This window comes from Sinocyclocheilus anshuiensis, unplaced genomic scaffold (assembly GCF_001515605.1).
Source record: "Sinocyclocheilus anshuiensis isolate Anshui unplaced genomic scaffold, SAMN03320099.WGS_v1.1 scaffold2662, whole genome shotgun sequence".
NCBI classification, from domain to species: Eukaryota; Metazoa; Chordata; class Actinopteri; order Cypriniformes; family Cyprinidae; genus Sinocyclocheilus; species Sinocyclocheilus anshuiensis.
This window is the reverse complement of record NW_015555890.1, coordinates 15,271-24,737: the sequence shown is the minus strand read 5'-3', so window position 1 is coordinate 24,737 and position 9,467 is coordinate 15,271. Positions and strand designations below refer to the sequence as shown.

General features: G+C 38.4%; 2 protein-coding genes across 4 annotated transcripts in view; one reads left to right on the top strand and one right to left on the bottom strand.

Annotated features, from left to right (window-relative positions):
• Window positions 1–4,648: 4,648 nt before the first annotated feature.
• Window positions 4,649–7,309, top strand: LOC107675886 (uncharacterized). Of its 2 annotated transcripts, XR_001632651.1 has the most exons (3): window positions 4,813–4,883; window positions 5,575–5,672; window positions 5,772–5,849. XR_001632651.1 is itself a non-coding variant. In XM_016470387.1 (2 exons), exons 1-2 carry the CDS (start codon window positions 4,748–4,750, stop codon window positions 6,365–6,367), a joined length of 732 nt encoding a protein of 243 aa, XP_016325873.1. In that variant the 5' UTR covers window positions 4,649–4,747; the 3' UTR covers window positions 6,368–7,309. The 2 variants fall into 2 exon arrangements, 1 of the variants encoding a protein (XP_016325873.1); XM_016470387.1 differs by lacking the exon at window positions 5,575–5,672 and having other exon boundaries at window positions 4,649–4,883; window positions 5,772–7,309.
• A 132-nt stretch (window positions 7,310–7,441) lies between these two features.
• Window positions 7,442–9,467, bottom strand: part of LOC107675887 (E3 ubiquitin-protein ligase RNF185-like) — an 8,776-nt gene continuing 6,750 nt past the window's right edge. Inside the window, exons 5-6 of one of the 2 annotated variants that reach the window (XM_016470388.1) lie at window positions 8,512–8,629; window positions 7,442–7,838 (exon numbers count right to left, since the gene is read on the bottom strand). In XM_016470388.1, coding sequence (XP_016325874.1) covers window positions 7,741–7,838; window positions 8,512–8,629 — 216 coding nt within the window. In that variant the 3' untranslated portion in view covers window positions 7,442–7,740. The remainder of the gene's footprint in view (window positions 7,839–8,511; window positions 8,630–9,467) is intronic. The other variant, XM_016470389.1, reaches the window with a different exon arrangement.

Genomic DNA, 9,467 nt, shown 5'->3' with positions numbered 1-9,467 from the left:
CTAGTATTACTATCCTTGTGGGGACATTTGGTCCCCATAACGTGATAAATACCAGGTACACACACACACACACATATATATATATATATATATATATATATATAAGCTAATATAAATGACAAAATGCACAACAAAAATACTAAAACTAACTAAAATGAAAATGGAAAATATAAAATAATAGTTCAAAATGTTAATCCATTTTTTTAATAATATCTAAATAATAATCCATTTTTTTTTATTTATTTATCCTTTATTTTTCCAGGAAGGTCTCATTGAGATAAAATAAATCTCTTCTTCCAGGGAGTCCTGGCCAAAATGGCATAAAAGACTAGAGATGTAATTTGGAAGCATGCCCAACAATGCCTTTACAGTATACACTAACATATGTGATTTCCTTCTTTGATATAAAGAGGACCAACCTACTTTATTATACAGCAAACAATGATGAGTACGTGAGCAAGCATTTGTTATAAATCGCAATGCAGCATGGTAAACACTATCCAGCCTTTTCAAAAAATACGTAGAAGCATGCATGTAAATAACATCTCCATAATCAAAAATGGGTAAAAATGTACTCTGTGTAATTTGCTTTCTAGCTCCAAAGGAAAAACATTTTTTTTGCCGAAATAGAAAACCCAATCTTGGTTTAAGTCTTTTCACCAAGTAATCAATATGTACATCAAAAGCTAACTTCTCGTCAAGCCATACTCCTAAATACTTATAAGCTGTTACTCTTTCTATGTGCAGGCCATCAATAGTAAGAATTGATGGATCAGAGGACAAAGATCGACTACGAGTAAAAATAATATATTTAGTTTTATTTACATTTAGAACTAATTTCAGTTGTAGTAAGGTATGCTGAAAAGTATAAAAAGAGTCCTGAAGAATTTCAATGGCTTGAGACAAAGAGGATGCAGCTGAATAAATAACTGTATCATCAGCATAAAAATTTAACTTCGCAGAGTTTATTCCCTGACCTAAATTATTAATAAAAACAGAAAAAATAAGTGGTGCCAATAAAGAACCTTGTGGGACACCCTTCTTAACAGTTAACATATTATAAGCATAATGATCTACAGAAACACACTGAGTTCTGTCCGATAAATAGTTTTTAAACCAACTCAATGCCAAATTACCAAGGCCTATACCTTTAAGCCTCTGTAGCAGTAGTGCATGATCCACTAAGTCAAATGCGTTTGTCAAGTCAACAAATAAGGTGGCACAATGCTGCCTTTTATCAAGAGCAGTGATTAAATCATTTGTAACTAATGTAGTAGCTGTTGTCGTACTATGGCCTGCTCTGAATCCTGACTGAAATGGATTTAAAATATTATGTTTAACTAAGTGATCTTTCAGTTGGTCATTTACCAGGGACTCAAACACTTTTGCTAAAACTGGTAGTCTAGAAATAGGACGATAATTATTCAAATCAGAGGGATCTCCACTCTTTAGTAATGGCATAACCATAGCGGATTTCCAAGACGGCGGAATTACATTGGTGCATAGACTCAAATTAAAACACGAAAACAAATTCCTTGTATGTGTAAACATACCTGGCAATAAAGCTCATTCTGATTCTGATTCTGATATTATTGTTAATCAGATTACGATAATACTGACTTTTAGAACTCTTTATACATTTTGTACACTTGTTCCGTATTAATCTATAATGAGATCAGTCTTCTTCACTATTTGTTTTCTTTGCTTTTGACCAAGCTACATTTCTTTGCCTAACAAGGTTTGAGATGGTTTCATTGTACCAAGGATTATTTTTTCCACTCACCCGAAATCTACGGAAAGGAGCGTGTTTATCACAAATTTAAAAAAAAAATTTGATTTAAAATAATCCCAAGCTACCACCACATCAGGTATATTTAAAACTAACCCTAAATTACTATTATACACATCATGCAAAAAAAGCTTGTACATTACATTTTTTAAATTGTCGTTTATATATATATATCTAGGTGGACTCTTAGGCATTTTAAAATTTCTCACACAGGATATTGCACAGTGATCACTAATATCGTTGCAAAAAATTCCAACTGCAGAGAAAACATGTGGTACATTAGTTAAAATAACATCAATCAAAGATGATTTATTCATGTCCTTTCCATTTAGACGAGTTGGTGAGTTTATCAGTTGTTCCAGACATAGCGAGTTACACTATTTGTTTTCTTTGCTTTTGACCAAGCTACATTTCTTTGCCTAACAAGGTTTGAGATGGTTTCATTGTACCAAGGATTATTTTTTCCACTCACCCGAAATCTACGGAAAGGAGCGTGTTTATCACAAATTAAAAAAAAAAAAGATTTAAAATAATCCCAAGCTACCACCACATCAGGTATATTTAAAACTAACCCTAAGTTACTATTATACACATCATGCAAAAAAGCTTGTACATTAACATTTTTAAATTGTCGTTTATATATATATCTAGGTGGACTCTTAGGCATTTTAAAATTTCTCACACAGGATATTGCACAGTGATCATTAATATCGTTGCAAAAAATTCCAACTGCAGAGAAAACATGTGGTACATTAGTTAAAATAACATCAATCAAAGATTTATTCATGTCCTTTCCATTTAGACGAGTTGGTGAGTTTATCAGTTGTTCCAGACATAGCGAGTTACAAATATCCTTAAATGAGTCTGATGACTGAGATAGCCAGTCCCAGTTTAAGTCCCCCATTAAAACTAAATCAGAGGTAGTCCATCTGTGAAGCATGTCCGTAAGCAAAGGAATTGCCTTACTTGAAGCTGAAGGCGGGCGATAACAACCCACCACCATCATATCAGATCCATTAGGTAAAAATACTTTTAAAGCTAAAAGTTCAAAACACTTTAAAAAACTAACTGAAAGACTACAAATACAGTTCACATTTGATTTAGTATAGATTGCAACCCCTCCTCCTTTTTTACCACGGTCAGATCTAAAAACATTATATCCATTTATGTGTACCATATTGTCTGTAATTGTTTTTTTCAACCAAGTTTCTGTAAAGATCATGATGTCAGCATCAGTCGAATCTGCCCAGATTCTAATTGAATCCAACTTATTTATCAAACTTCTGACATTAAGATGAAAAAATCGTTAAATTGAACCATTATTCAATTTAAGTTCCTCTGGTGTTTTAAGCTGGGCCAGCTCTGGGCCTGGGTTGGGATGAATGTTACCTGAAATCAGCAGCAGAAGCAAAATCCACTTTCTCCTTACCAAGCCACAGCTCGGTCTGCTATCGCCGCAGATAGATGTAGCATAATGTGTCAGTTTTCCATTTCCTCTGACCAAGAGGAAGTGCAACCTGTTTGGTGTGTCTCGTGACCAGACTAACCCACAGAAGGAAAGTTCAAGGCCCCTCAGCAACCCAGCCAGATCTCCAAACCGTTCTGCAGCAGCACAAGAAGCCCATAGATGTAGCGCAGGTACATGTCTCTCCCACTTGACAGTAGTTGGCACGCCATCCACATCGACTACAAACAGCTCTCTAAAGTGTACTGCCGTGATGTTAGCACATGGAGCCCAGAGACATAGCACAGGAGTGTGTCTCTCCCGCTTTACAGTAGATGACACACCATCCACACCAACCACCGGTAGCCTCCAAACCATGGAATACAGTAGGCATATCAGCATAATTGCCCACATTTTTAATAGTACGAGGTGGTCTGCAGTTAGTTAATAAAATCCAAAAATAAAAAGATATAAAAGAGGTGACTCAAACACACTAATAATGATTATAGTGAGCTTAGTTGCACTAGACAAGTAAACACAAACACACACGTACGGCCATCTTGGTTTGAGGTTCATGGGTGTACGGTAACACTGATTTACACTACAGATTCATTAAATAAAAAAATATAAAAATCTTGTAATGTAAAAACCCAATAATATATATATATACCTGTATATATATATATATATAATATAGTATATAACATTATAAAAATCATTCTTCACATTCGTTTTCAAGTGTTATGGTGGTTTTGTTATATTTCCTTTATGCTTACATGAAAATCTTTGCATACTATTATCTATCACACTGAAGGGAATGACAAATGAAAGCAGAGTGAAAAGTGACAGTCGTGAAAACGATGCCGAACATTTTTGAGATCTTTTAGTTCAGGCTCTTTCACTGAATCAGGTGTCATTATTGAACATGCATTTATCTCCATCATTTGTTATTAGTTACAATTCTGTTACTTTCTCCATTTCAGTGCTGTTGCTTTACAGTTATGGATGCATGTGAAGGTTTTAAATGCATGGATGAGATCTTGAATATGCTCAGATGTTTGTGCACCAGAAAACGCTGAAGCAAATGTTGTTTCAGAACAATCTTTATGTAATTCAGTCTTTTACCGCATAACTTTCACTCTTCTTGAATGTTGTTTCGCACGCGTTCTGTGTAAGATCCTAATGTGTGTAATTATTGAACTCTTTAAAACTGATCTAAGACGTGTAAAACCTGCAGTGCTGCAAGAAAAAAGTCTGAATATGATTATTTTGCTATAATAATATTATTACTATTGTTTTCATCAGCGTCGACGCATGAACCGCGAAGACCTTTTGACTGACGCTTGTTGTTTGTATTTGTGACGCGACGCTCCGTTTAGTCCCGCCCACAGCGGAATCTCATTGGCCCAGAATCCCGCCATGACGTGTCGCGCACTTTTGACGCGAGCGTCCGCCTTCCATATTCCGGGAGCGCGTTCCGTTCGACGCGTCTCAGCAGCAAGTCAATAAACTCGATGGCCGTGACGGAGAAGCTCATCCAGACGGTGCACGCGTACCCGGTGCTCTATAACGCGTCGCTGCACGATTATCGCCGCTCGGAGCGAAGGGTGAAGGCGTGGAGGGAGGTCGCCGCGTGCGTCGGGCTCTCCGGTCAGTGCGTCAACATTACGCGCGCGTTCCACGCCAAGCGTTTTACTGTAAAAGTGTTTCTGTTTTGCAGACTTTGATGAAATTCCACAGCACGTATACCACGAGCGACGCGACACTCGAGAACGCGTTGTGATCTGACGCGCTTTAAATGATGGACGCTCTCGTGAGGTTACAGCGATTCGTTCCGGACGCGTTCTTGAGTTCCTGAAGCCAGATCCGATCAAGATTTCAACTTTTTATAACGAGCGCGTCCTTTCTAAACGCGTCGGATTCAACGCGCGAGTGAAGCTTTATGACGCTGGAAGATCCAAACACTGCATTAACGCAGCAAGACGGAGATATGAGCAGATCAGAGTCGGTCCACGCGTTATTGATGATGCATATCTCATATTCGAGCAGATACAGATGCGCGCTACGCGTTTAGTTTGCGTTGCTATTCTGCGCTCATCTGATTGCCTGGATATAATATGCATCATCAAATAACAGAAAATACTTCGTGAAGATTACAGTCATTGTCTCAGCAGCATTTATGTATTTCTGTGTTAACGCCAAATCAGCAGCAATCATCACTTCAGTACATCATCTACAACAAGCTAACATTAGCTTAAGAAACACTCATGCAAAAACATCAATACAAATCACATGCAATCTTTCAGCTTAATCCGTGATAAACATTCTGCAATTCTTCCAGGAGCGTCTGTTTTCTGAATAAGAGTTTCTGAGCAGAGGAATGTGTGTTCGTGGCTGGTTTGGCGTGAAGCGCTTGAGAAAGAGTCTAAAAAGCTGCAGGTGTGAATCTTCCTGAATCCGATCTCAAGAGACTCGCAGGTCCAGGGCTCCAGAAGCGCCGCGGTTCACACTGATTTGACTGTGTTTTTGCGTCTGCAGTGGTGGAGTGCAAGCGCAGATGGAAGACCATCAGGGACAGATACATCCGAGAGCGGAGGCTGTGCAAGCTGAGGAAGGAGGAGGGCAGCCGGCGCCTGCATTACTGGCCACACAGAGAGAGCCTGGCGTTTCTGGACGCTCACATCAGGAGGAGGAAGCGTGGCGCTGAAGCCGAGGCTCCAGAGGAGCTGCATGACGAGTCCAGCGGCGACGACTCGAGAGCAAAGAGCAAGCAGTTCCTGCTCAACATCCCGGAGTCGGAGCAGCAGCTCAAGCCCGTGTCCACCGTCAGACCGGTCCCGCCGGTGACCCAGCTGCTGCTCGCCGGTCTGCCTCCTGCACTGAAGGTGTCGCAGGCGTCCGCTTCGACTCCACAGCCGCTGGCCGTCATGACAAACACCAGCAACCTCAGCGCGAAGACGGAGGAGAACGAGGCGCTGAAGAGCTGCGAGAAAGCCGCGCGAGCGTTCGACGAGGACGAGCTGTTTCTCTTGAGTTACGTCGCTGCGCTCAAAAGACTGACGCCGCAGAAAAGAGCCGCCGTCAAGATGCAGATCCAGCAGATCATGTTTGACGCAGAGTTCAAAGACCACTGAACACAAACTCGTTTTTTACTGTCGAAGCCCCTCGAGCGGTTTAGAGCAGAAGGTGCTTGGTTTCTGTATGAATGCTGGAATAAATGGCCTCGCCTTCTGTTTCGTCAAATATGCAGAAAAGCATTAATTGTGTGTCCGGACGTTCTGCATTGAGTTACAGTCATTGCTTTTAACTCTAAACACAATTCGGTTACGCTTTATCTGAAGGTGTCTTTGTTAGTGCTGAGTAATGTTAATGTACTCACTATATGGTTAGGGTTACTTGCATGTGATTATGCATAATTAATTGTTGCTATAATAGTAAGTACGTGTAATGTGTGTAACGAGGACACCTTAAAATAAAGCGTCACCCACAATTCAATGAAATGCATGATTTAAAACACGTGAAAAACTGATGCAGAAGATGCCTTCATATCATCACAGCACATTTGACAAAATATATATTCTCAGCATTAAATGTCTAACACTTTAGACATTTTTGGGGAATTTTCAGATAAACCATGAATATGATGTTTGCCAGTGACTAATGAAGCCGTGTTGTTTTTTGATTCATAAAAGCATGAATCAAGGAAAACTGACTCGACTGATAATCAGAGCAAAGACACAAGAGCTAATAACAACAGATGGAAACATGGGAGTTATGCAGTAACCCAAACCCATTTCTAAATATATATTCTCAGCATGTCTTGGTGCAAACTCTCAGTGAGTGCATTCATTTCTTTTTAATTTTCATTAGAAGCCCAGACGTTCTCTACTGTCTTTGTTCCAAATAAAAATATGAACTCATGGAAAACAAGTGCTCAGTTGATTTTAAAGACAAAAACTAATTATGCGGTGATCAAATATCTTACACTCAAGCTTCTTCGTTCTTTCTACCAACCTCATGATCGGTTTAGTGATGGAACAGTTAACTAGTCAACCAGTTAGTGTCACGAACGGATTCAGTGCAAGCTGGGTTGAAAGTCGTCTCACACAAACCAAAAACGCTTACAAATATGTTTGTTTAGCATCTGATTTGATCAAAATCCAATTAAAATGTGCATTTAAAAACATCATCAAACATGGATTTAGTCAGATGTGCGCCAAAATGTTTAAATATACGTAAAATCAGTTATCATCATAACTTTAGTTTAACAGAACAGACTTTAGTGAAATGAGTCACTGTGCAAACGCAGTTTTGCACAAAAGAAAGACATTGCGATGAAAACCTGATGTATCTGAAGTTATTGTTAGGATGTATATTATTTATGCATTCATATGAGTTCTACTTGCTCTGCTACAGTGAGTGAAATAAGACTGGTGTTTATTAAAATCATATCTGGGAAGAAAACTGAACTGTCCTCTGACGAGGACGATAAACAGTTCGTCAGTGTTTAAGCAATAAGCAGCCAAAACATGATGAGGAGCGCCACGAACAGGAAGAGGCGGGACAGGAAGTGCTCATCCGTGTGCTGAGGGCTTCCTGGAGCTGCTGCCGAGAGACAAACGTTTAATACACTTCTTAATAAAGCATCATAATGTACAATCACAGATAAACACAAGACAGTCACAGTGGATTATTGTGATGTTTTTATCAGCTCTCCATTCACTTGCAGTGAGACACTGATGCAATGCTACATTTCTCCAGATCTGATGGAGAAACAAACTCATCCTCATCTCAGATGAGCACATTTTAATAGCATCTCTCAGAAGGATAAACTGTGTTATATTAAATAATTGATTTACATGAACCAATGCTAAAAGTATAATAAGGTTCAATGAATCGAAAAAGAAATGCTGGTTTATTACTATGCATCGTTATACTGGTGCATAAAAACGTCACGATGAAACAAATGTAGCGACAGATCTCTTCATCTGAGTGTAACAAATGATCATTAAAGAATAGATGTGGGGCGGGGCTTGGTTCTGTGCATCAGTTGTTGAGATGTGGGCGTGGCTCTCAACGTTATATGCAAATGAGTGTGAGCATGTGGGGGCGGAGCTTAAGAGCACTAAATGATCCAGTCATTTTCACTGGAATCTGCAGTTATGCATGTGCACAGATGAACTGTTCACTATTAAGATCTACAACATGCATTTAGAAAATAGATTTTCATTTTGTGAAAACGTGGTGTTTAGTGATATATCAGCCAGTCTGCACACACCTGGAGGCGGTCGTCCGTCATTGATATTAAACGCTGTAGCGAAGATCCCGAAAGGAAAAGCCCCGATACCGAAAGACATCTGGAAGCCTCCATCGCCGAAGCCGAAGCCCTGAAAGCCCTGCAAACACACTGAACGCTCAGATCCATATAAACACACATTCATGAACAATCACGGTCACATTTATATCATCAACTGTTCTGTCATTATTTACAAAACCAGCATTTATATCATTTGTGTCGTTTCAAACCGGTCTGACATAAAAGATGAATTTAAGAATAATCTGGACACATTACAAAACAGATAAAAAAACAATAAGAGAACGATTAAAGCAAACCCTCTTCTGAAGTCATACGATGGATGTGTTTATGAACAGATCCAAACGATCAAATGATACGGCTTTTTTTTTTTACTCACTTTATATATATATATATATATATATATATGCGAGTAAACTAAAAAAATGTACCAGCCAATGGCGATTCAGTTGAATTTTAATTTAGAGAAAAATGAGACCCTTAATATTTGTACACTACCAGTCAAAGGTTTTGAACAAGTAACAGTAAGATTTTTAATGTTTTTTAGAGAATTCTCTTCTGCTCACCAAAATACAGAAAAAGCAGTAATATTATGAAATATTATTACAGTTTAAAAGATCTTCAGAAATCATTCTAATATGCTGATTTGGTGCTCGAGAAACATTTCTAATTATTATTATTATTAATATTTAAAACAGCTGAGTAGAATTTTTTCAGGATTCTTTGATGAAGATCCAAAGAGCAGCAAAAAGCTTTTGTAACATTATACACTAGCATTCAAAAGCTTGGAGTTAGTATCATTTTTTCAAGAAATTATCAAAATTAATAGTTTTATTTAGCAAGGATGCTTTAAATTGATCAAAAGTGATGATAAAGACATTTATAATGTTACAAAAGATTTCTATTTCAGATAAATGCTG